This window comes from Nicotiana attenuata, unplaced genomic scaffold, assembly GCF_001879085.1.
Source record: "Nicotiana attenuata strain UT unplaced genomic scaffold, NIATTr2, whole genome shotgun sequence".
NCBI classification, from domain to species: Eukaryota; Viridiplantae; Streptophyta; class Magnoliopsida; order Solanales; family Solanaceae; genus Nicotiana; species Nicotiana attenuata.
Window position 1 is genome coordinate 271,530 of NW_017670973.1, and position 27,921 is coordinate 299,450.

At 40.3% G+C, this 27,921-nt stretch overlaps 1 protein-coding gene across 1 annotated transcript; it reads left to right on the plus strand.

Annotated features, from left to right (window-relative positions):
- The first annotated feature begins 17,310 nt into the window (after positions 1-17,310).
- Positions 17,311-27,646, plus strand: LOC109244944 (succinate dehydrogenase subunit 6, mitochondrial-like). Its single transcript, XM_019412111.1, has 3 exons — positions 17,311-17,741; positions 19,411-19,513; positions 27,234-27,646. The coding sequence occupies exons 1-3, from the start codon at positions 17,547-17,549 to the stop codon at positions 27,380-27,382; spliced, it is 447 nt and encodes a 148-aa protein (XP_019267656.1). The 5' UTR covers positions 17,311-17,546; the 3' UTR covers positions 27,383-27,646.
- The last annotated feature ends 275 nt before the right edge of the window (positions 27,647-27,921 follow it).

A 27,921-nucleotide genomic window follows, 5' to 3' on the forward strand; every position in this document is an offset into this window, starting at 1 on the left:
TGAGTCATCTGATGGCTCAGCAACGGGCAGCGGCGAATACTCCACCTCCCCCACAGCTTCAGTATCTGGGGAGAGTGCAACAAGGGGGACTCATAGTGATGAGGAGGTTCCGGATAGTGGGGTGCCCCAAATTGGTGGAATCAAACGAACAAGAAAAGCTGAGGTTTGGGAAGACCGGTTTGTTAGCCAGGTGGCTTTCCACAAATTCAGGGAATTGTGGCCTAAAAGAAAGCTGATTACAGAAAGGAGCATAATCACCCGAGACCTATTTCCCTTTCTCCCCAATGTACACAGGCAGTTTCATACTAGAGTAGGATGGGAGCATTTTTGTGATAACTTATAGATGCCAACGAGCACATGGTAAAGGAGTTTTATTGCAATGTAGCCCACACCAAAAAGGGCTCAATTGTGACCAAAGTGCGAGATAAAAACATAGTGTTTTCTGGGAAGGCTTTCAATGAATATTTGTGTTTTGATGATGAAGACGAAACTCAATACAATGAGAAGTTGGCAATGAAGGAGGAGGTTCGCCCATGGTTGGCTGAGCATTTGGCTCATCCGGGTACTATTCCGGATTGGATACAGGCGGGGGTGAAGATTTTGAGGAAGAATTTGAACTTCGAAGCTAGAGGGTGGCTTACATTTGTGTGCAACAGGCTTGACCCCACTTCCCATGACCAGACTATCCCTCTTCCTCGTGTTGTGCTGATTGCCTCTATCATGGCGGGTTTCCCTATTAATGTGGGGAATGTGATGTACAGGGCTATCACCTCGGTGGGGGTTGAGAGTATTGGGAACTATCCATTTCCCAACACTCTCACCATGTATTTCCGGGATGCGAAGGTGAAGAAGAAGCCTTATGATGTGAAAGTTCGCCCGGTGTCCCCATTCTCATGGTTCAGCATTTAGGGGCCGGACAACCCAAAGGACAAGAAACACAAGGCATCCACCTCTACCCTGATTGGCCAGTCTGAGGAGCCAGTTGTGGTAGAATCTGATGTGGAGCCTTCTACTGAGCTCCCCTCCATCCCAGCTGCCACCATTATTGCTGATGTGCCATCCTCTTCTGCGGGTCCTAGTTCTTCAGCTGGCCCGACAGTCCCTGCTTCTCGGACCAACCCTCTCACAGCACATCAGTTAGCAAAGACTTTGGCCAGTTTGAACAACTGGATGTCAGCTGCGACATCCAAGTTGTCCACATTGGCTACTTCAGTTGAGGCCTAGTCAGCACCAGCCACTGTTCAGATTCCTCAGTCTATTGAAGAAACATTGAAGAAGCTCATGGCCAACCAGGAGAAGATTTTGGAGACTCAGGCCACCTTGACTAAGGTGGTAGATTCACATGGCAAAGCTCTGAAAGAGCTTGCCAAGGAGCATAAAAAGATGAGAAAGTCAAGGGCGTCTTAGGAGTCGGTGAAGGCACTTAGAGCGGATGTGGACAAGCTATTGGCAGATCAAATGCCTTTAGACTTGCTATTTGAGGATCCAGCTCCTCCAGCAGCAGTACCAGAGCCACAGCAGGAGCAGGCACCCAAGCCTTCAAGGAAGAAGAGGAAGTTTCCCCGTACAGAGGCTGTCGTGATTGAGCTTGCAGAGACTCAGGAGATCCCCTCCAGTGATGCACCCGATATTCAGCCGGTCCAGGAGCAGGCCACTATCCCAGCAGCAGAGCAGCAGCAGGCCGGGGACCAGTCTGAGGTTCCCGCCCATACAGAGGATCAGGGGACCACTGAGGATCCCATGGAGACGGACCAGGCCTAGGGAGCTCTTCTATATCCTTTCACTGATTTTTGTGCTTATTTGTGTAGTTGGCATTGGGGACAATGCCAGCTCTTATTCGTGGGGGTGCGCCCTACATTTTTTGGATTATCTGGATGACTGTACATATTAGATTCTCATTTTATGTTCTGTTGGTTTGATTTTCTAGTTGGTCTGTATATAACTTTACATTTTAGCTACTTTTCTCGTACTTTTTCTTCTCTTTTGGTCTGTATATAAAGTTACATTTGGTATATTTTCATCCCTCATTGTATATTCTACTCCCCTATTGTACATATTCATTCTGTTTTTCTATTTTTGCAAAAATTTTTCGTTTTTAGCTTCGTAGATAGGCTCGTAGCATTTTGTTTTGTTTTTGGCGTTTTCAATAAACCCTTGTTTTTTTAATGCCACGGTTCTTTCCAAGGGTGGAGCCTAGTGCGAACCGGGTGGCTCTTCCCAATGATAGATGGCATGACAACCTTCTTAAGGGTTTGAGTCCGTTTTTGATTTTGCTTTTGTTTTTGATATTTCGTAGTTAAAGAGTACCTCAGGCAAAGCTTCACTTGGGCCTAACACATTTGCCTTCGATCCCATGATCAAAGACATAATGTTGTGTTAGGATGGTGAAAGTCGTGGCCTTGAGACTCTTGTCTTGACCAAAAAATCATCATGTGGTCTTTTTGGACCATTGTGCGCTTGAATCATAACTGAGGTCGTTGTGGGCCCTCGACTCGATGTCTTTAGCAATCCCCTAGCATGTGTGGTGAGGAATCGAATTGTGAGTCCAAGTCCCGAGCCAATGGTCTAGAACTTGCCCTGAATGTTTGTTGAGGCGAAATCCTAGGTGAAACTTGACTCGAGAAGTGATTATAGGCTCTCCTTGATCCCAATGTTAAGTTGAACAATTCAATGGCCTACCAATGAAATGATCCCTAGTTAACCCTTTCGAGCCTTGAACTTTTTTTTCTTTCAAGAACCAATGTTACAAGCCTATACCCGTTCTAAAAGATACCCTCTCTTGGCACCCAAAATCTTCCCTTGAGTAATGGCAAATGTCTAAGTTTGGGGGAGGAGAGACAAGAAAGGAAGCAAAAGTGGTAAAAGGTACGAAAGCAAAAAAAGAAAGAACAATGTGAAAAAGAATAAAAAGGGGATTCAAAGGAAACAAAAGTGGAAAAGGCGTGGAAAAAGTAGAAAAAGGAGAAATAATTGAATTGCATAAGAAAGAGTGACAATGTGTCCCTCTAACCCCTTGAAAAGAAGTGAAATACTCAAATGAGTCAAGAAAGTGTGCCAAAATGAATCAAAGGAAGTGCTAAAGGGAAGATTGAACCCATTTGAATAAAAACATGTCCTACCCTTATCCAAAAGCCTTCACAATGACTCCGCAAAATCCCTATATGATTTCGAGTTGAAGGGAGCCTACATTAGTGGATGATTACATAAGGGGCAAGCATATGGTACCTAGAGCTGGACTTGTGGCCTTCTTCTTGAGAGAGATGAGTGAAAGTCCATGAACCTCAGTTTGTGTGTCAATACTCTAAAAGGTGAGGTTCGCTTAGGGAGAGTTGAGGATGTGTGAGTTTGGGTTCCACAATGACCAAGGTATTTGAGAAAAGTTCTTTGATGAAATGTGTCAACCCTTGACGCTCTTGTGTCACACTTGATCCATAGTTTTCAAAGTTTAGAATGTGTTAATGATGCATTTGTATTGAGGGAAATTGTTAGTCCCAATTGATGCTTGTTGAGGTTACTTTAGGACAGCTGGAATCACTTGGATGTTCCTTTAAGGGGTGGGTTTTCTTTTGTTTGCTTGAGGACAAGCAAAGGTTTAAGTTTGGGGGAGTTGATAAGTAGGATTTTAACGTGTTTTATGCCCCTAGTTGCCTATGCTTTGAGTATAATTTGATACAAAATAATCCCAAAATGCTCACAGGTTGTGCTTGATTGCAGGTTTGACCAACAAAGTGACTGAAATGTCAAAGATCGGCTCAAAACGGAGTGAAACCTGCTCAAACATCAAAGGACAAGTAAAGTGATGGAAAAAGAGCCTAGTGCGGACCGCACAAAAGTGCACGCGGCCGCACTAGGAGATTTAGAGAAGTGCAAATTTAGGACTTTCACCACGCGGCCGCGGTTGGATTTATGCGGCCCGCGTTCAGCTCACGCGGCCGCGCCACCTAATCATGCGGCCCGCGCTGGAGAGACTCAGAGAGATGCAAGTTGGGACCAGTACAAGCCACGCGGCCGCGGTCACACTTACGCGGTCCGTGCCAGAGCTCCCGCGGCCGCGCTACACTTTCGTGTGGTCCACGTCCCTCAACTTTAGAGGGTTAAAATTCAAGAGTTCAAGAGCCAACGCGGCCGCGCTACCTTTTTGCGCGGCCCGCGCTGACACCTCAGGGGTATTTTTGTCCAGTTTTTCCAGCCACTATAAATAGATCTTTTTCCCATTTTTAGGTTAAGTTCTGTACCAGATATTGAGCTGCGCTCATGAGAACTGAAGTTTTAGCCTATTTTGGCATTTTAGCATTAATTTCTCAATAGATTCTTGTCGTTTCTTATCAGTAATTAATTATTATGTTTAGTTCTTCTGTTTATTCTTTAATTATGTCTAGCTAAACCCATTAGCTAGGGTTGTGCTCAACCCTAGTGTGGGTAATTGATGGGTGTTTCCATCTAAGGATAGATTGATGTTGGGTGTTGCTATTTGGGTTAATTTTAGGTTTTAATTAAGGATTGGTGGGTTTAACTCTTCTTGAGAAAGAGAGTCTATGACCCCAAAATTGACCCAACAAGGAATTGGGATGGACCCATGAGAAATGGTAGTCCCAATTAACGGGTTAAACCTCGAGAGAGTAATTACCCTACTTGAACCCTAGTTGCTTGGTCTAATTAGCCTACCCAATTGGTCTCGAGAGAGTCAATTGGGCAAAATCACTCTCTTTACTGAGAGGTGTTAGAGTGGGTACAATTGAGCAACGGTTATAGCATAAGCCCCAAATATGTTAATTTACCCTTAATAGTATTTACCCGTTAATTAGCCACCTAGGCAATGCCACAACCCTAGTGCCTTTCTCTATATTAATTACAACTTAGCAATATCTCCGTAGCATAATTTAGCTTCAAACATTAGTCTTATAATAGTAGATATAAGAATCAAAACCAAGGATGTTAGAAGTGACATTAGAAGCACAACTGCAATTCTAAACTAAACAGACAATACAATTCCATTACTAGCTCCCTGTGGAAATTCGATCCCGAACCACTATTCGGGTAAAAGCTGTTGCAACCCGCTCTTCCTACCTTAGTGTAGTGTTGAGTCGGCAGCGATCAACCAACAAGATCAAATCTTTTAAATTGTTACATTTTCAGTCTTACCAATTTCCTTCAAAAATTTATTTCTCGAGCTAGGGACCTCAGAATTCGATTCCGGGCATACGCCCATGTCACATATTTTACTACGACCCTCGGGGACCGTTGGAACACGGGTCCGGGTCCGTTTACCCAAAACGTTGACCGAAGTCAACAAAATTTAACTTTTTTGGCTAAAAATCATCATTTTCTTAAATTTTTCACATAAGGGCTTTCCGAATACGCGCCCGGACTGCGCACGCAAATCAACGAGAGATAAAATAAGGTTTTCAAGGCCTCGAAATACGGAATCATATTCTAAAATAGAAAATGACCTTTTGGGTCATCACAATTAGGCACTTATGCTTGTACTAGGGTAGGCTGCGTACATCACACCCCTTGAGATGCGGCCCTTCCTCGGACCTTGCGTGAACGCGAGGTGCTTTGTGCTCTGAGTTGTTTTAAACTCTATACAATCTAATAATACTTAACACAAAAAAATTCTCATTATAATATTAGTGTTTACCTTGATAAATAAATTGTCGTTAAAGTGAATAATGATTAATGATTTTATTGTTATAATAGGTAAAATTCACTTAAAAATAATTTTATGACTTTAATACGGTAGTAACAAATTTCAATTATTTTAATATAAAAAATAGTTTAAGAATTTTATTGTATAAATAATAGATAAAATTCAGGTAACCCAGTTTTGTATGAGAGGGAAGATTATTTGGGAATAAACTACAAATTAAATGGTCATACTACCACAATAGTAGGGGTGAAATTCAAAAATAGCCAGATATACAACTGATAATTGAAAAATAGGCACCGTTTCAAAAGTAATTGAATTTTAGCCATTTTTCATGTAAAAATAAAACCTGGACAAAAATAATATGCTGGAGTTTGAATTTTTTACATATGAGCTTCTAGTATAATATGCTAGAATTTTATAATGTGTTGGAGTTCCATCATGATATGCTGGAAGTTTATATGCAGGAGCTCCATAATCTCGCATATTATGTTGGAACTTTCTGTGTTGAAACACGCTCTCTGCCAAACACGCTCTCTCTGCCAAACACTCCATCCCCATCCCCATCCCCAACGGTCAAAACCACCCCACCCCACCCCACTGAACAGCGGCGACCACCCCACGCTGGCGACCACCCCCACCAGCAGGTAAGCCCCCTCCCTCCCCCTCATCTCTCACACCTCCCTTCCTCTCTCTCCTCTTTCTTCTTTCCCCCTTCCCCACTCCCTTACTAGAGCTCTATTTTTGCTGCTCTACTGTGGTTCTGTTTTGGGGTAGGTAAAAAGATTGATTTTTGGGTTTCACTGTGAGTCTGAAATTGTGTGATCAGTGCAAGTAAGTAAAAAGGGTTGTTTTTGTGCTTTTTTGTGTTTTTGCTGATCGTTCATATAAGTTGTTGAGTTTACTGTTATGATTTTTTGCTATTATTTTGTGATTATGCTTGAATCTGTGATTATTCTGTCCAATTGACCACACCCTAGAAAAATTCACCTAGCTTTGCTCGATATTGAGCAATTGTTTCTTTGGATTCTTCTTGTAGTGTTAAGCAGGCGGTTCAACTACTGCTAATTTAATAATTTGTTCATTTTCCTCTAAATATTTTTTAAATCAACTTAAGATTTTATTTCATCCTTTTTGCGCTCCTTTGCTACGGGCGGGGCCTCACCAGTGGTAGCGGTGACAACCTCTCCCTCATTGTTTGGCTTCGTGGTGTTTTGTGTGTATTTCAGGTTAGGTCATGTGTCTATTAGCGATGAACGGGACGTGCGTGTGCAAACATTAAAGAACAACCCGGGCGAGTGTCAGCAAGGGGCGGGAGGAGTTGGACGCGAACGTGCTAGGTGGATGCAACATCATCGTATATACCAAGACAATTCCCAGGTTCTACTCGCGGGAGTTGGTACCTCCCATTTGTTCCCCTTTGTTATGTAAGTTAAATTGCTGTCATCTTAGTTCGTATTAGTTTATTCACCGTATTAGTTTGCTTGTAGTTGCAACTTGTCTTCTTCTAGTTTGGTTTGTTGCCTTGTGCATGTTAGTGATTCCCCTTATTCTGCCGTAGGTATAGTGGCTGTGGTCTGAGATGGTCAAGTGAGGTCATGTCCTCGGGGGGAGCGGGGGGTGGGGAGGGAGGTAGAGTAGGGGTTAGGGGGTGGCGGGAGGTAAGGAGGTAAAGTGAACACGGGTGTATATAGGTTGAGAATTGGGTCATGGAACGTAGGTACATTGACGGGTAAGTCTATATAGTTGGCCAAGATCCTCCAGAAGAGGAGGGTCAATATAGCGTGTATCCATGAGACAAGGTGGGTAGGGTCGAGGACGAAGGATGTGGACGGGTATAAACTTTGGTACTCAGGAGTCTAGAAAGGTAAGTTGTGGGTATCTTGGTGGATAGGGAACTTAGAGAGTCTGTGGTTAAGGTTAGACGAGTGAATGATATATTGATGATTATTAAGTTGGTGGTTGGAGAGTACACCCTAAACATCGTTAGCGCCTATGCGCCGCATGCGGGCCTAGATAAGGAGGTTAAACGGCGCTTCTAGGAGGGGTTAGATGAGATTATGTGCCAGGTGCCGCCTGCTGAGAAGCTATTCATATGAGGGGATTTCAATGGTCATATTGGGTCGACCGTAGGTGGTTATGGCGAGGTGCATGGAGGCTTCGGTTTTGGGGAGAGGAACGGAGGAGGTACCTCGTTGTTGGACTTCCTAAGGCTTTTGGGTTGGTGATTGCGAACCCTAGCTTTCCGAAGAGGGAGGAGCATTTGTTTACTTTTCAAAATGTGGTGGCGAAGACTCAGATTGACTATCTCCTCCTCAGGAGGTGTGATAGAGGGCTGTGCAAGGATTGCAAGGTGATTCTGGGTGAGATACTCGCGACGTAGCATAGACTCTTGGTGATGTACGTTGGTATTAGGTTAAGAAGAATAAAAGGTCTGCTCGAGGAATACCAAGAATCAGGTGGGGAGCCTTAACTAAGGATAAAACCCAAGAGTTAGAGTGGCGGTTATCGGCTGTGGGAGCTTGGAGGAGCAGTGGGGACGTGAACACTATGTGGTCAGCGATAACAGACTGTATAAGCAAGGCTGCGAGAGAGGTTTTAGGGGTCTTGACGGGTGTCTCTGGTGGGCACAAAGGAGACTAGTGGTGGAATGAAGTGGTCCAAGGTAAAGTGGAAGCGAACAAGGCTGCGTACCTGAAGTTAGTGGGTAGCATAGGTGAGGAGAAGAGGCAAGCGTGCATGGAGAGGTATAAGGTAGCTAGGAAGGAAGCTAAACTGGCGGTCACGGAGGCTAAGACTGCAGCTTATGGTCGTATGTATGAGGAACCGGGGGAAAAAGGCGGGGAGAAGAAGTTATTCCGGCTGGCCAAGTTGAGAGAGAGGAAGGCTCGGGATTTGAACCAAGTGAGATGCATCAAGGACGAAGATGGTAGAGTATTGATGGAAGATGCCTAGATTTGACAGACTTACTTTCATAAACTTCTGAATGAAGAAGGGAATCGGGATATTGTGCTAGGCGAATTGGAGCATTCCGAGAGTCACCGTGACTTTGGGTACTGCAGGCGTATCAAGGTTGAGGAAGTCGTGGGAGCTATGCATAAGATGAGTAGGGGCAGAGTGACTGGGCAGACGAGATTACGGTGGAATTTTAGAAGTGTGTGAGGAGAGCAGGTTTGGAGTGATTGACTGGGTTGTTTAATGTTATTAAGGCGAAGAGGATGCCGGATGAGTGGAGGTGGAGTACGGTGGTTCAATTGTATAAGAACAAAGATGATATCTAGAGTTGTAACAATTATAGGGGTATCAGATTATTGAGTCATTCCATGAAAGTGGGGGAGAGGGTGGTTGAAGCGAGGGTGAGGATGACAGTGTCTGTATCCGATAACCATTTCGGGTTCATACCGGGTCGTTCTACTACAGAAGCCATACACCTTGTTAGGAGGTTGGTGGAACTGTACAGAGAGAGGAAGAAGGATCTGAACATGGTGTTTATTGACCTATAGAAAGCGTATGACAAGGTTCCTAGAGAAGTTCTCTGGAGATGCTTAGAGGCAAAAGGTGTGTTCCCTACACTATGGCGATTAAGGACATGTATGATGGGGCTAAGACTCGGTTTAGGACAGTAAGAGGCGACTTTGAGTATTTTTCGGTTGAAATGGGGTTACACCAAGGTTCTGCGCTTAATCCGTTCTTATTCGCCCTGGTGATGGATGCGTTAACAAACCATATTCAAGGGGAGGTGCCATGGTGCATGCTATTCGCCGATGACATAGTTCTGATTGATGAGTCGCGAGCTGGTGTTAACGAGAGGCTGGAAGTTTGGAGACAGCCTCTTGAGTCTAAGGTTTTCAAGCTGAGCAGGACGAAGACGTACTACCTGGAGTGTAAGTTCAGCGCTGAGCCGGGGGAAGTGGGCGTGCATGTGAGGCTTGAATCACAGGTCATCCCAAGTAGAGGCAACTTCAAGTACCTTGGGTCGGTTATCCAAGGGGGAGGGTAGATCGACGAAGATGTCACACACCCTATTGGGGTAGAATGGATGAAGTGGAGGTTACCATCCAGAGTCTTGTTTAACAAGAGAGTGCCACCGATACTCAAAGGTAAGTTCTATAAAGCGGTGGTTAGACCGACCATGATGTATGGGGCTGAGTGTTGGCCTGTTAAGAACTCACATATCCAAAAGATGAAAGTAGCAGAAATGAGGATGTTGAGGTGGATGTGCAGGCACACTAGGATGGATAAGATTAGGAATGATGATATTCGGGAGAAGGTGCGTGTGGCTCCCATTGATGACAAGAGGCTCGGATGGTTTGGGCATGTTCAGAGGAGAAGCCCAGATGCTCCGATAAGGAGGTGTGAGCGGCTGGTTGTGGAGGGCACGAGAAGAGATAGAGGGTGGCCTAAAAATTATTGGGGAGAGGTGATCAGGTAGGATATGGCAAGACTTCAGATTTCCGAGGATATGACACCTGATAGGAAGATGTGGAGGTCGAGTACTAGGGTTGTAGGTTAGGAGGTAGCTGAGTCTTGTCTTACTTTTTGTGAGCCTAGTCTGGTAGGGTTTTTGTCTAAGATAGCTAGTGGCAATGTTGTGTCTTACTATTTTGCTTTTCAGTGCAGGACCTATTTACCAGCCATCGCTTATGCTTTGCATCTTTCTTCTGGATTTCATGTTGTTCCTATTTTTCCTATAATTTCTGTGGTGAAACTAATATTGTCTTATTTTGTCTTTTTATTCTCTTGAGCCGAGGGTCTTTCGGAAATAGCCTCTCCACTCCTTCGGGGTAGGTGTAAGGTCTGCGTACACACTACCCTCCCCAGACCCCACTAGTGGGTTTTTACTGGGTTGTTGTTGTTGTTTATACACATGAGCTCTATAATCCCACATATTATGCTGCAACTTTTCGTGTTTCAGCAAAATAATGGCTCTTTTTTTATGACTTCGCAAACGCTGGCTATTTTTCAATTACCAATCCGAAAAATGGATAGTACGTGCTATTTTGACCAATACTAGTGCCAAAAGATGTTAAGTGTATGTTTTATATGGATGTGTGAATGGACCAAATAAAACTACTTTGTCGTTCCATTTTCCGTTACACCTCCTTCTTTTTAGTCTTTTTTCAAAGAGTTTGACTCAGTATTTGGAAACTATTTGGATAACATTTGTTTTTATATTTTGAGAAGAAGTTTATCAACTATTTGAACTCAAAACAGGTGGTCTCTTTCTAGAAAATTAAAAGAGTGAGGTTTGATGAATCTTTACGTTACACTTGATTTTCTTAGTCTTGCTTGAAACTATACAGATAATAATTTGTTATAAATTTCTGAAAAACTAAATTTCGACAAAGTATATCTAATTATTGAAACACTAGAAAAACATCAAAAAATGTAATCCTGTTATGAATAGAATTGTAATTAGAGTGAATCTCTATCTTTTAGAGAGTTTTACTTTGTGGCTAAGTAATTTTTCCCCTATAAATAGAGGGGTCTTACCCCATTGTAAATCATCCCAAAATTCAATAAGAATTACTCTCTCTTTCTCTGCAATATTGTTCTTCTACTTTTATTGTTTTATTACACGTTATCAGCACGAGACTCTACCGTATCAAGAAGCTCTTTGAGAATACTAAGGTATAACTTTTCTCCTCTTTTAATTATGAATAATATTATGAAAAGAAAGTTCGTTGCCCTTGAAATTTTGGGCAAGTATATGACATGGGTGTTGGATGCTGAAATCCATTTAGATGCAATGGGTCTTGGAAACGCTATTAAAGACAAAAGTAAAGCATCCACCCAAGACTGTGCTAAGGCCTTGATTTTCTTGTGCCATCACCTTGATAAAGGGTTGAAAATAGAATATCTCACAGTCAAAGATCCACTTGTTTTGTGGAATGGCTTAAAGGAAAGATATGACACCTTAAAGTTGGTCACTCTTCCACAAGCACGATATGATTGGGCTCATCTGAGGCTCTAAGACTTTAAGTCTGTTTCTGAATTTAATTCTGCGATGTTCAGAATTACTTCTAAATTGAAACTCTATGGAGATACTATCACTGACTATGATATGCTTGAAAAAATGTTTACAACGTTTCATGCCTCCAATATGGTCCTGCAACGGCAGTACAAAGAGAAAGGTTTCAAGAAGTACTCTGAGTTGATTTCTCTTCTCCTTGTGGTTGAACGAAACAATGACTTGCTCATGAGAAATCACGAAAATCGACCCACTGGGTCTACACCATTGCCTGAAGTGGATGAGGTGTATTCCCATTATGCTAAGCGTGAAAAAGGTCGTGGCCCTATTCGTGGTCGTGGTCGTGGCCGTAGACAAGGAAGAAATATTCCTGGTGTTAATCACCCCCCAAAGAAAAGTAACCACCAAAGTGGAAAGGGAAAGATGAGAAGCCAAAGGCAAATGGTTCAGAAACTGAATGTTATCGCTGCGGTGAAAAAGGGCATTTGGCAAATATTTATCGTACACCAAGACATTTGGTTGAGCTTTATCAAGCATCTCTAACGAATAAAGGCCCTGAAGCTAACTTTGTCTATGACAATGAATTTGACATCACCCACTTAGATGTGGCAGACTTCTTTGAGCACCCTGATGGAAAAATAGACCACTTGATTGGTGATAGATCTATGGTTAAAGATGAATGGGTAGTTTGATTTTTATTTTCGTCTATTCGTAGTAGCTAGTGAATAAACATCATGTAATTATAGTTCTTTACATGAGTGGTAGTCATTAGTATCAATTAGTATTATTTGTTTTATGAAATATTGTTTGTTCGTTTTGATTAAATATAGTTCTAGTATTCGTTTTAAACAATGTTTTAGTTTACTTAGCTTTCAAAGATTAACATATTCTTTATTAAAGTAACATTGTGTTATGAAAATAAAATATAGTTACTGGAGTTGAACTAAGTGAGATTGATTTTTTTCCTGAACATTAGAGCGGGGAACGACTTTCAATATGCCTTTGTTATTGGAATATATAGTACCGAAACCTTCTTTTTGTATTTTCTGTAAACAATTATTATTCTACAATAGAAGAATGAGAATACCATTACCTTTGTGTGATACAGAGAAAACATAATTGCTCCTTACGTTAGGATTACCATTTTATTTAAGCTCTCATGATTTATGAATCTAAGATCATATATTGATCGCATGTCATGCATGTATATTTCTTTTGTTCATTCGCGAGTAATTATAGACTTAACTTTGTTTCTTCTCCTTTTTCTCTGAAAATATTAGTGTTTATTTGTATATTTCTTTTGTATGTCAAACCATGTGAAGCAAATATGGATATCTCTCAAAGCAAACTTGGATCAAAGTTCAATTGTAAAAATATTTGTTTAATTGATTCATGTACGACACATACAATATTCAAAAAAAAGAAATATTTCTCTCATTTAAGTATGTGTAAGGCAGATGTTACTACAATTTCTGGTAGTAGTAATTTAATTGAAGGCTCTGGAAGAGCTACTATAACTCTGCCTAAGGGAACAATACTTATCATAGATAATGCAATGTTCTCCTCCAAGTCCAAAAGGAACTTGTTGAGTTTTAAAGATTTCCGTCGAAATGGATATCATATTGAGACAATAGATGAGAATAATCTTAAATATCTCATCATTACCAAGAATGTCTCTGGCCAAAAGAGGGTTATTGAGAAGTTCCCATCTTTATCTTGTGGCCTGTATTGAACAAGAATTAGTGCAATTGAGGTACATTCTATTGCAAATCAAAAGGTAACTGATTCCAATACTTTTGTACTTTAGCATGATCGATTGGGACACCCTGGATCAATTATGATGAGATGGATTATAGAAAACTCAAACGGGCATCCATTAAAGAATTTAAAGATTCTTTTAAATAATGAATTTTCTTGCACTTCTTGTTATCAAGGCAAGTTAATTATTAGACCATCACCAACAAAGGTTGGGATTGAGTCCCCTGCATTTTTGGAACGTATACAAGGGGACATTTGTGGACCTATTCATCCACCTAGTGGGTCGTTTAGATATTTTACGGTTTTAGTAGATGCATCTTCTAGATGGTCTCATGTGTGCCTATTGTCATCTCGCAACCTCGCGTTTGCAAAATTAGTGGCACAAATAATTCGATTACGGGCGCAATTCCCCGATAATCCAATTAAGTCTATTAGACTTGATAATGCTGCTGAGTTTTCATCCCAAGCATTTAATGATTATTGCTTATCAATTGGGATAAAAGTGGAACATCCTGTAGCTCATGTTCACACTCAAAATGGCCTTGCAGAGTCTTTAATTAAATGTCTGCAATTGATAGCAAGACTGTTACTCATGAAAACGAGGTTTCCCACTTCTGTTTGGGGTCACGCCATTTTGCATGCATCAATGTTAGTTCGTCTCAGACCGACAAATTATCATAAATATTCCCCATTGCAATTAGTTTTGGGTCATGAACCTAATATATCCCATTTAAGAATTTTTGGATGCGCAGTATATGTGCCTGTAGCACCGCCATATCGCACCAAATGGGTCCCCAAAGAAGGTTAGGAATATATGTTGGGTTTGAATCGCCCTCCATTATTTGCTACCTCGAAACATTAATGGGGGATTTATTTGCTGCACGATTTGCAGACTGTAGATTTGATGAGACAGTTTTCCCATAATTAGGGGGAGAAATTGGTGAAACCAAACGGGAAATTTTGTGGAAAAATCCATCATTATCTCATCTTAATCCACGTGCCTCTATTTGTGAAAAAGAGGTGCAAAAGATTATTCATTTGCAAAAAATAGCAAATCAAATGCCAGATGCATTTACGGATCTGAAAAGGATAACAAAATCACATATCCCTGCAGAGAATGCTCCAATCCGTATTGATGTCCCTGTTGGACAATCTTCTAGTGTCATAGCTAATGAGTCAAAAGCACGCCTAAAACGTGGCAGACCATTAGGTTCTAAAGATCGCAATCCTAGAAAAAGAAAAATAAATGATCAAGATGTCACTACGAAAAAGTCTCATGAAGAAATCCACGATTTAACCAATCCTTAGATTCATGAGGGAAATCACTGAGCCCGAGACTCAAGAAAATAAGGAACTATTAATAAATCCAATCGATATTGAGACAAATTTGAATCGATTGGATATAGTGGTGGATTATGTCTTTGCATATAATGTTGCATCTAGCATTATGCAAGATAGTGAGGATCTTGAACCTCAATCTGTTGGAGAATGTCGACAAAGACGTGATTGGACAAAATGGCAAGAAGCAATCCAATCAGAGTTGAATTCACCTGCAAAACGTGAAGTTTTTGGGCCTGTAGTCCAAACACCTAATGGTGTTAAGCCCGTTGGCTATAAATAGGTCTTTGTAAGCAAGAGGAATGAGAAAAATGAGGTACAAAGATATAAGGCACGCCTTATTGCACAAGGATTTTCACAACGGCCTGGTGTCGATTATGAAGAGACATATTCACCCGTTATGGATGCTATAACGTTCCGTTATCTCATTAGTTTTGCTGTCCATGAAAAATTTGATATGCATTTAATGGATGTGGTTACCGCCTACCTTTATGGCTCACTTGATAATGCGGTATACATGAAAACTCCCGATAGATTTAAAATGCCTAACGCACATAATTCAAAGTACCGAGAAATGTTTTCAATCAAATTGCAAAGATCTTTGTATGGTCTAAAGCAATCAGGACGAATGTGGTATAATCGTCTTAGTGAGTATTTATTAAAGGAAGGTTATATAAATGATGCCATTTGTCCATGTGTTTTATAAAGAAAACAACATCGGAATTTGTTGTACTTGCCGTATATGTTGATGACATAAACCTTATCGGAACTCCTATAGAACTCCAAAAGGAAATTGATTATTTAAAGAAGGAATTCGAGATGAAAGATCTCGAAAAGACAAAATTATGTCTTAGTTTGCAAATTGAACATTTGACAAACGAAATTTTTGTTCATCAATCTACCTACATAGAAAAGGTATTGAAACGGTTTTACATGGATGGAGTACATCCATTAAGTACTTCGATGGTTGTTCGATCACTTGATGTGAATAACGATCCATTCCGACGTCAAGAAGAGAATGAAGAGCTACTTGGTTCTGAAGTACCATATCTTAGTGCAATTGGTGCACTAATGTATCTTGTTAATATTACAAGGCCTGACATAACTTTTTCAGTTAATGTCATAGCAAGATATAGCTCTGCTCCCACAAGGAGACATTGGAATGGAATCAAACACATATTGCGGTATCTAAAAGGGACTACCGATATGGGCTTATTTTATGGCAATAATTGCAGTCCCGATCTTGTTGGTTATGCTGATGCTGAGTATTTATCTGACCCACACAAGGCTCGATCTCAAACAGGTTATGTGTTTACCTGTGGAGGCACTGCCATGTCTTGGCGATCGACTAAGCAATCAATTGTGGCTACTTCATCTAATCATGCTGAGATAATCGCTATTCATGAGGCAAGTCGAGAATGTGTGTGGTTGAGGTCTATAATACATCTTATTCGAGACAAGTGGTTTGAAATGTGACAAACTACCCACGATTTTGTATGAAGACAATGCAGCATGCATAGCCCAATTGAAGGGAGGATTCATAAAAGGAGATAGGACAAAACACATTTCACCAAAGTTATTTTTCACACATGATCTATAAAAGAATGGTGATATTAACGTGCAACAAATTCGTTTAAGTGATAATATGGCTGATTTGTTCACAAAATCTCTACCGACGTCAACCTTCAAGAAGCTGGTGCACAAGATTGGGATGCGAAGGCTCAAGGATGTGAAATGATGCTCTCATCAGGGGGAGTTTAATACGCGTTGCACTCTTTTTCCCTTACAAGGTTGTGTCCCACTGGGTTTTCCTTGCAAGGTTCTTAACGAGGCAACCAAAAGGCGTATTGTTAGATATGTGTACTCTTTTTCCTTTACTATATTTTTTTGCCATTGGATTTTATTTTAGTTAAGGTTTTAACGATGCACATTACTTATTGAGTAGGCATTCAAGGGGGAGTGTTATGTATAGAATTGTAATTAGAGTGAATGTCTATCTTTTAGAGAGTTTTACTTTGTGGCTAAGTCATTTTTCCCCTATAAATAGAGGGGTTTTACCCCATTGTAAATCATCCCAAAATTCAATAAGAATTACTCTCTCTTTATCTGCAATATTGTTCTTCTACTTTTATTGTTTTATTACAAATCTAATTTTTTCGCAAACTTTAGAGTGCTAGCGAGACAAAAAATACTACGTAGAAAGTAATTCTTTGCCTTAAAAAGTTATAGCCAGCAGGTATGTATGTGTATATCATTCACATATTGTATACCATAAAAGTATGATGTTTAAACTTTTAATAGACAAATTTATGAATAAGTACACGCGTATAGTTTTTGTACTTAATTTCTACTTCCTCCGTTTACTTTTAGTTGTCCATTATATTAAAAATGTACTTTTACGTTTATTTGTGTATTTTAGCAAATCAAGAAATATACAATATTATTTGTCTGTTTTACCCTTATCATTTAACTACTACATTTTCTATATTATTTTTAAACATTTTTTGAAATGTTATTATTATTATTATGGATAAAATTATAAAACATATATTTATTTATTTTTTCTTAAAGAAGCAAAAAGTCAAAAGTGGAAAATCCAATAATTAAAGACGATTATCACCAGAGAGTAGCCCGAGCCAGCCCCCCGCGAACCATTTTCCTCGTATAGGAGTCGGGTCGGGTTGCGATTGAACAATCACTATCACTACTATCATCATTTCATCACACAAACCTAGGCCTAGTTCTAGAATCCCGAAATTGGACCACTTTTGGAGAAGAAGAAGAATACCAACAACAACAACTCTATAATCATTGAATTAACCATTGATTAACATGAGCGAGGACTCATCATCTTCATCGCAATCCTTCTTCAGGAGACACTGGGAAGGATACAAGGAGTTTTGGGGCGAGCGTTTTTCCTTTTTGGACAACTACTCCAGGTTCATTAAGCGTGACAAGCCACTCCCCTCTTGGTCCGAATCTGATGTCGAAGAGTTCATCGCTTCTGACCCAGTTCATGGACCCACTGTATTTCCCTTTACTTCTACTTCTTCTTCCTTTTTTTTGTGCTTTCGGATCAGCTCGTATGCTTACATTTCATTGGAGTTTGTGGATTTTTACATTTATATTTATGCGTTTACCCATCTGGATTCTCTTTGATTCACCTCTATTGATCCGTATGCTTCTTGCTTTTTCTCTCTTTGCTGAATTTGTGTTTTGATTTTATTATGGATAATCTTCTGTTGATTTGTTTGATTGGTACAAGATGTTTGATTCCATTTGGACACTAGTTGTGCACCTTTTCTGCAATATTACAATTTGGGTGGGTGGTTTTGTGATTGTAACTAATTTGGTTTTATTACATTAAATAACGTTCTTTTTCTTGCAGTCACCTACTAATTTAGCTTGTTTTTATAGTTGATGAATTTATACCTAGAATTCCAGGAGCCAAATACATCGATGGCCCCTTATACTTGACACTATTTTTCATTTAGACACATGAACTGTAGGGTCACATAAGTGCCTATTAAACCTTTGATTCTCACATGGCATACTCCAACCCGAAATTGAGTGCGTACAGAAAAGGCTTTTGCCGGAAAATATAGAGTTTAGCTGGTAAAATGATTTTCCTGTCACTGTCTTCCTAATTTTTAAATAGCCATGGTTTTTCTGCCATTCTCTTCTTTTTATATTATTTTAAAGTGAATCTTCTTCTCTCTCTCAAAAATCACAGCCTACACCGCTGCAAAAACCCAGCACCCTTTTCTCTTGGACACCATCAATCTTGGCCGGTCTCTTTTTGCTGATGCTTCAATTTTGGAAGCTGGGTAAAAGACAAGAAGAGTAGCCCAGCCATGGAAATAGAACATTATCAGGCTCCTTCCATGTTTCCTTATAACTCTTTCGAGCATTTGCAGCTAATAAAGACACTTATACTTGAGAAAAAAGTTACTAAGAAAGATGCTTGCTTGACTTATTGGTGGAGAAACATAAAATTTACCTCTTTCTATCATGTTCAAATATAGTTTTAGGTTGCTGAGGTATAACTACCTCTATTTCATTTTCTTTTCTCTTCTTCAATTCATGCAAACAAAGAGAAGAAGGATTTTGCAACAGTTCTTTGTTTGTCTCCCTTTCCCTCTTCCAAATAGTATGAGAGATGTCAGGGACAGGGAAAATAAGAAAGAGAAGTGGGCAATACAAAGGGAAACTACCACTTCTTAAGATTTCTGTCCGTATGCTTCTTGTGGTTATCCTCAATATATGTTAATTCTCATCTCCTCTCGCAAACCAGCACCAACGAAGGAAAAAGAAGAGAAGTTGTCCCATACCTCAGTTTAGCTGCTTTAGTCCTCGTTCGTCTCTATCCGCTTCTGAGCTACTGGGTGCGGTCTTTAAATTAGTTCTGATGCATTACCACAATTTTTGGAATGACAATTTAACATTTGTTCTCTCTCTCTCTGTCTCTCTGTCTCTCTCTCTGTTTGTGCATGTTAACTGCTCATTGGCCAGTCTGTCACTATGAGCAGGAGGTTAAGGGATATATTGCCAACATCAAATGAAGTTGCATATTTTTGTTGCCTTTCTTCCCTCTGATGATCCTACTGTTTCTTTTTTCTTTCTGTTTGTCAGAAACCATTCCTCTTTCCCTTTAACCAATTCGAGCTGATGTGCTATTTTCCGCTCTTCTTTCCAGCTGAGAACTGCTAGGGAAGCAGCAAAGATCAGTGCTGTAGGAGGCGTAATCGGAGCTGTTTCAACTGCAGGTGTTGCTTGGAAGTACTCCAGGAGTTTGCATGGTATGTTGTACTTGATCCCTACTCCACTCCCACATTGCTGTCATGTTTTTACGAATGCATTGCATAAATATTTATGCACTTAAGTCTTTTAAGAACCAGAGGCTCCAGGAATAAGTTATCTAGGATTCTAACTATTTTCCTAAATGTTTTGGCAAATGTGCTTTTACGAGAAGCTTTGCCACACGATAGTCAAAAATGTCTTTTTCAAAGAGGTTTAAGTATTTTTGTAGTATTGTTTACGTTAGTGTGTTAAGTTTTAATATCAAAATTTAGAGTTAAAAGAATATTTTGACACGATAACTTTTTTTTTTGAAAAGGTAACATATTTGTATTAAGTATAAAATTGGTTACACTAAATCAGAGTAACCATCAGGTAATTAATATGAAAGTACCAGAGGGGAGAACTACATCAGTAAGACTCACAATTGGTCTAAAACATCAAAAATACATTCACTCTCTTCTAGATACTCCTGTTTACACCAAAAATAAAAAAGCATTAAACAACTCATCTTCAACTTTTGTATTGAACTATGGTTGTCCTCGAAGCATCTTTGATTCCTTTCTTTCCATATTGTCCACCATATGCATGCCGGGACAATCTTCCATCTCTCCTTCTGACTGGAATGATCCCCATCTCTTTTCCAACTAGTTGGAACTTCTTTGATTCTGCCTGGCATAACCCACCGGATCCCCCCTCAGGTTGATGAATATCTTCCATAATTGGTCCGTAACTCTGCAGTGTAAAAAGAGATGGTTGACTGTCTCCTCCCGAGCTTCGCATAAGTGACATATGGACCCCAATTGATATCCTCTCTTGAGTAGATTATCTTGTGTCAGAACTGCTTCTCTTGCTAATAGCCAAGTGAAACATGCCACTTTGTATGGAATTTTTACTTTCTAGATCATCTTCCACGGCCAACATCCAATTTGATTATTAGATTGGTTAAACTCTTTATAAGCAGATTTGACAGAAAACTTGCCTTCTTTCCCCCCTTGCCAGAACACCTTATCCTCAGAGCTGGAAGTCCCTTTGAATTGTTCTAAGATGCTATAAAAATCTGTCAGCCTTTGTATTTCCCAGTCGTTTAGGAGTCTTCTGAACGTAAGATTCCACCCTTGACCTGTCCACAGTTATCCAACAAGTGAGCCTTGCTGTTGGTTCAGATTGTAAATGTCTGGAAATAGCTGCTTCAAGGTTCTCTGTCCAAGCCATTTGTCTTCCCAAAAAGAAGTTTTCATACCATTGCCCACTTTGAAGCTGGACCTATTGCTGAATTTTGGCCATAGATTCCTGATGGACCTCCACAGGCTAACCCCATAAGGGCTATTCACAGATTTGGTTGTCCAGTTGCCTTCCTTCCCATACCTTACCTCAATTACATTTTTCCACAAGGAATGTTCTGTTGTGGCAAACCTCCATAGCCACTTCATCATTAGACCATGATTTTGTTTTTTCAGATTCCTAACCCCCATCCCTCCTTCCTTCTTGCTTGTTGTAAGGACATCCCATCTGACCAGATGGATTTTGTTCTTCTCACTGACACCTTGCCGTATGAAGTTTTTTCTCAGGGCATCAAGTCTTTTTGCTACACTTGCAGGCATAGGAAAAAGTGACATCATGTAAGTTGGCATAGCATCCAATACACTATTAACTAGTGTAAGTCTTCCTCCTAGGGATAAATATTGACTCTTCCAGCTAACTAATTTCTTTTCACACTTCTCAACTACATCATTCCAGATCCCTTTAGATTTGCTTTTTGCTCCAAGAGGCATTCCAATATAGACTATTGGCCAGGTTCCTACTCTTCCTCCCAGAATATTCACCAAGCTATGAATCTTCATTACTTCATTAACCGGATAGATGAAGCTCTTATTCCAGTTAATGCGTAATCCAGAAAAAGCTTCAAAAAAGATGAATATCTCTCTCAAAATAAGCACCTGGTCTCTATCAGCATCACAAAACACCAAAGTATCATCTGCATATTGCAGGTGAGTAACCTCTGATCCTGTTGTTAGCTTTGGCAGATTTAAACAGGCTGTTTAAACCTTCCATTGCCGGAATAAATAAAGAAGGGGATATAGGATCCCCCTGCCTCAGACCTCTCTGTGAAGAGAAAAAACCAGCCGGAGAACCATTTATCAGAATTGAGAATTTAACAGTGTTGATGCAAAACTTAATCCACCTGATCCATCTCTCATCAAAGCCCATCTTTATTAATACTCCCAGCAAGAATTCCCAATTCAGATGGTCATAAGCTTTTTCTATGTCTAGCTTACATAGAATGCCAGGTTCCTTGCTCTTCATTCTAACATCAACACACTCGTTTGCAATTAGGATAGCATCTATGATTTGCCTACCTTTGATAAAGGCCATCTGTTGAGTGTAAACCAATTTGCCAATGACTTTTTTGATTCTTTCTGCCATGATCTTTGAAATTATTTTGTAGAAACTTCCTATCAGGCTAATGTGCCTGAAGTCTTTCAGTTCTTTAGCTCCCACCTTCTTTGGAATCAAAGCCACCAAGGTGGCATTGAAGCTCTTTTCAAAGGTCCTATTTGCATGGAAGTTTTGGACAGCAGCAATCACATCTGAGCCTATCACTTCCCAGCATTGAGTATAGAAAGCCATGGTATATCCATCTGGACCCGGGGCTTTGTCCCCTGCACATGCTTTTACACTCTCCCAAATTTCCTGTGGGTCAAAAGGACTCACTAGCATCTGGTTATCTTCTGTATTGATGGTGGGACAGTAACCTAGGCTTTGTCCCCTGCACATGCTTTTACACTCTCCCAAATTTCCTGTGGGTCAAAAGGACTCACTAGCATCTGGTTATCTTCTGTATTGATGGTGGGACAGTCCCTTAGGTTGCATTGTGGACGCCACTCCTCAGTCTCTGTGTATAGATTTTGATAATAAGCAACTATCTCCCTCTTGATATCTTCAGGATTCTCCACAATTTCTCCGTTCACTTGTAAGTTATCAATGTTGTTGTATCTTTTGTGTGCATTGGCAGTTCTGTGGAAGAATTTGGTATTTCTGTCCCCTTCTTTCAACCATACAGCTCTAGACCTTTGCCTCCAAGCTATCTCCTCCTTCCTAGCATTTTCCTCAAAATCTGTCAATAAGGTGTATTTTTTGTGTTTCTCTTCATCATTCAGCATCCTCCATTCTTGGGTTTCCTCCCGTTCAGCTTATTGGCCAAGTATATTCAGTTTCTGCATCTTCAAACTGCCTTGTATTGATTTGCTCCATTCTTTGAGTTTCTCCTTTAGGGCTTTCAATTTGAAAGCTAGAACATAATCTGGCCTACCTTCGCAGAAGAAAGATTCCCACCAGCATTTGACTCTCTCTTTAAAGCCTTCAGTCAACAACCACCAATTTTCGAATTTGAAATAGGATTTAGCTGGTTCCCAGTTCCCACTTTGAAGCAACAGAGGAGAGTGATCTGATGTGACCCTGTGAATTATAGACTGTTTGATTTTCCTAAAACCTACATCCCATTCCTCAGATACTAGAAACCTATCCAATCTAGCAGCAATATTGTGTTCAACCCCTTTCTTCCAAGTGAAACTACCTCCCAACAATTGCAAGTCTACTAGCCCCATATCATTGATGAATTCAGAGAAATCTGCCATTGATCTGGTGAATCTGTTGCAATTCTTCTTTCTCTGACGGGTATCTAACAGTATTGAAATCCCCACACACTACCCAAGGCCCAGTGAATAAACCCCTCGCAGCACCCACCTCCCACCATACTTCTTCTCTTTCCCTTCTATCGTTGGGAGCATAAATACTGGATATATGCCATACAAACTCTTGTGTTTTACCACTGAACTTGATTGTAATGGAATACATCCCCACACTACTGATTTCCCCTTCCCATACCCTACTATCCCACATAATTAGAATACCCCCTCTCGTACCACTTGCTTCTAGTTGAGCAAATTTCACCCACCTATACGCCCACAATGTCTCTAATTCCCCTTCTACTTTTGTCTCTTGAAAACAGTATACTTCTGCCTTCCAGCTGCTCATCATATTTTTTATCAACTCCCTCTTCCTATATCTATTTAGACCCCTAACATTCCAAGAAACAACTTTAATCATCATTTATTATCTAAGGCCATAAAACCCCCCCCCCCCCCCCCCCCCCAGCTCCTTGTGCCATTACTTTTGAATTTGCTCCCGAAGTCTAAGTTTCTTACTTCTTTACTTTCTTTCTTTTTTGGAGTGGCTACTTCCATTGCTGATGATGAAGACTCCAATGCATTGCGCCTCTTGCCATCTATTTTCACAAATAACTGGAAAGCTTCCTTCTCACACCCTTCGAATTCCATCCCAAATTCTTTGCTCAATCTGATAATATTCTGATGCACCCAAATTGGAGCGTTAAACTCCGGTTCCTCCTCTTCTTCATTGATTAGAGAGTTTAAAGGAAGAACATCTTCTATGCCCCAATCCCCCAAGAAATTCCCCTCCCCAATCTGCATGTCTGGATTGTCTTGATCGTCTGTCACTGGTTGTTCCATTTCGTTGATGAGAACCATGGCACTGTCACTGGCTGCCTTGGTCGAAGGTTCTGCCTCTTCAATTCCTTCGTGATTGTCGATAGAGTGTTTCTCTATTTCCACGTCTGTTTTCTTTTCTTTAGTTGAGATGGCTTGGATCTCTATAAGAAATGGCTCTTTAGTTATTTCATAATGCGCTAACTGGTTTGGGCCTTTGCAACATAACTTAAGAGAAGGGTCTGCCTGTCTTGGGCCCAAACTAACAGATTGTTTGGGGCTAGAATTTCAATTGCTGGCCTGGGTATTAGGTCACACGTGATTGGCACACGTGCCCTAATTTTAGAATCCTCCCCTCCCTTCGATGAGCCCACGTGACCTTCCTGATTAGCCGCCAATTTGAACCCCTTTTCCAGTTGGTCTCCACTATTAACCGAAGGATATTGACTTCCTCTATTACCCAATAGACTATTGTCTTCATCTTCTTCGTCCATCGAAAGCGCCGCCACCACCGTCGCCGGTAACTCACACCAGATGGGAATTTTGAACAAATAGCCATCACTTTCTAGAAGTATCTCCCTTGGAACCTTACTCCCATCCCCCGTCACTTTTATTCTAGCCCATCGGAGGTGGTTTTGGAGCATTGTTTCCTCCTCCGTTTCCATCCATCCCCCACACTGATCTCCTATGGTTTTGAGCACTTTTTCCAACCAAAGATTAACCGGCAATCCCAACAGCCTAATCCACACCCAATCCCTCTTCACCTCCTCCGGCCAACAACCGGTGGTAGGGTTCCACCAACCTAGGCTGATTTTGCTTTCTTCCATTGCCACTCTCCATTGAGCACATGCTCTGCTTCTTTCTTTGATGGGAATTCGAAGAGGTATTGAGAGTCATTCATCTCATGTACATTTATGCTGATGGAAGACTTCCAAGTGTTGCATGCCCATTTTCTAATGTCGTTCAAAGGTGGAGTTTCCTTTGGTGATATCAGAACTTTGCCTACTAAGCATCTACTCAAGACATCTTTATCTGTTATCTCTGAACCTCCAGGTATTGTGATTTTGGACCTACTGATTTTGATAGGAGAGGATTTTGTCCCTTCTGATGACCACCTGTTGGTTCTGATTGCTTCTTTAAAAGATAACTCCAGACGGGGGAAGTTACAATCTGGACCTTCTTCTCCTTCTCAGGCACATTTATGAGTCTTAGGATCTTCTAGGCTATGTCACTCCACCCAGCATTTACTGTGATTTCCGGTGTAATAATAACTGACCTGTTATCCCCTTGTACTGCAATAAAACTGATGTACCTACCATATTCATTATATTTAAGGCTGCAATAATATTTTGTGTAGTGATCTTTCATAGACCATCTCCTTATTGCCCTGTTGTGTTCCTTAGAGGCCACCTTAAATACATCTGTCACCCATTTCATCACTTTAATGCTAACAGTTGCTGTCCTCATTAATTTCCTGCTGCGTTCAACCCATTCGAACCATACTTCTGATCTAGTTCTATTTTTTGTGATATCAAAAGATTTGAATCCCGCGTTGTAATATGTCCTGTTGCTGTCCATGTCTTAAGGGGAAAAATATGAGTAAAGAAGGGAATGAAGAAAGGAGTTCCGGTGGATATTGCACCGGAAAAAGCTACTCTACAGACCTAGGAAGTAGGAAAGAGAGCTATCTTGGGTAATGTGCCTGGGAGCATTTTAGTACTTTTTTGAGTTAGTTGTATAGATAGGGCATCTTGTAATTGATCGTTCTTTCCTTTGACACGATAACTTTATGGTAGATATAGTCCTATGTTGGTCAATATCATATGTTTATGTGTTTAACAGGTATAAATAGGTGTGCCTTGTCTTGTACGCATGGTGTCAGAGCCAATTGTTGGCAAGTCTATTGTCATTCTCGTGAGTTTGCATTAAATTTCACATGTGAACTCCAAAATCTGGTTACACGTGCATAAGGGTTGTTGAGTTATATAGAGTCCAAGTCTATTATCATACTCGTAAGTTTGCATTAAATTTCACATTTGAATTCCAAAATATGGTTATACATGCATAAGGGTTGTTCAGTTATATAGAGTCTCATATCGCCTATTGGGTATAAAAGGGAAGCCAGAAGAGTTTAAATGACTTAGTTCAATCCACCTGTCGCCTTAAGTTTTTTGGTTGAATACTCAGGGTCTTTCACAGTAATATGTCAGACATTCAGAACAAGTGCCTAGAAGGACTTGAATGTCAATTCTCTTTAGATCTCATAAATTCTCTGTTGCTATATCACCATAAAACTCTTAAAAGCCCACTATTTTCCCTCTGTTTCAGATATGAATTAAGCCTGAAAGAAGCAATATAATTTCGAACCACTGCTGCATTATCTAGTGAAACTCTACGTGTCCTAATTCACATTAGGCTTCATCCTTGCAGTCCTATCCTTCTTCAGCTTCCGTTCCGTAATCTTCTCTGAGTGTGTGCTTCATAAGAAGACCTATACACGTTATGATTCTCTTTCTCTGTGCGTACTACCTCTGACTGCATACTTGTGAGCTAAAACTGACATGTTGCCATGTTCAAATCTGTTCTTCGGTATTTTACAGTTGAAGTCTGTAAGACTATTTTCCACTGATGTGGCAATTTTTCAATCTTACTTGATTGATTTCTTCTTGCATCTTTGTCCATGTTCAGATGATACACAGTAAGGAAAGATTGGATGCCACTTATTTTCAATTGTGTCCAAAGGTCTGAAAGTAACAAAATCTTACACAAATCGACTGTTACATAATTTCATTTTATAGGAAAATTGTTAAAAGTATGTGACCATCTCATCTAAAAGTTTAAACTTTAGAGAGCACACACTTTTGTTTACTTATTGTATCTTCAACAAAGTTATATCTAGTATTTGGACTATTTTAATCGTTGCCATCCTTCTAGTCTCAAAGTTGATACAGTTCAGGTTCTATACTCAGTGCCTCCTAGTTTGGAATTCAAAACCCCACTTGACGTCTCTGCTACTTTTATTTAAACATATTCCAGATTTCACCATAAGTTCTGTGGAGAACACAGAACAGAATGGTTTTTGGTGTATTAGTTTTTGGTTACAACCAAGATTTACTCATCTTAAACAAAATCATTGCTTACAAGCAAGTTCTCGGAGAGTCGTGGACTGATTAAGATGATCGATTTTGTTGCTTATTGATGTTCTTTTTTGTAGGTACTGCACTGTCTTTTGGAGCTGGAGCTGTCTTTGGCTGGACATTTGGACAGGAAGTTGCCAACCACTGGCTGCAGCTATATAGGCTGGACACCATGGCTGCCCAGGTGAAATTCATGGAATGGTGGCAGAACAAGGTTGAAGGTTGAAGAACAGTCTTAATTGTCGCCTCTCATCCCAGATCAAAGGACAGTTTTAACTTTGGCTTTGGTGTTAAATGTCAATGAACTTCTGTTTTCAGGAATAATAATCAGTCGCTCTGTTCAAATTGTAGCAAGTGACTTGGATTGTTGTATCCAAGTGGTGTTCAACTTTGGAATTGTCTGTTTATCTTTCTCTACTGAATTGTTCTAGTGGAAATGCAACTATTGGCAGTTTTCTTTCAAAAGATGATCAATATGTTTACAAAGTTAGAGTTCCTTTCTTTCCTACTTGGAAATATGCGGAGTCCGGAACCAAAATGTGATTCTTTTTGACTCAAACTACACAAATAGGTGTAAAAAAAAAGTCACCATACTATATATAACGCCAGAAAACCTGGCGCTATACATTAACGGTAACTGCACCGTTCTGGCGCTATACAAAAAAATCTGACACGGCTGATATAGTGCCATAAAAAGTGGCGCTATATGTATATACTCTTTCTTTTTCTTTTTGGTAATTATTAGACATCATTTAACTACAATCA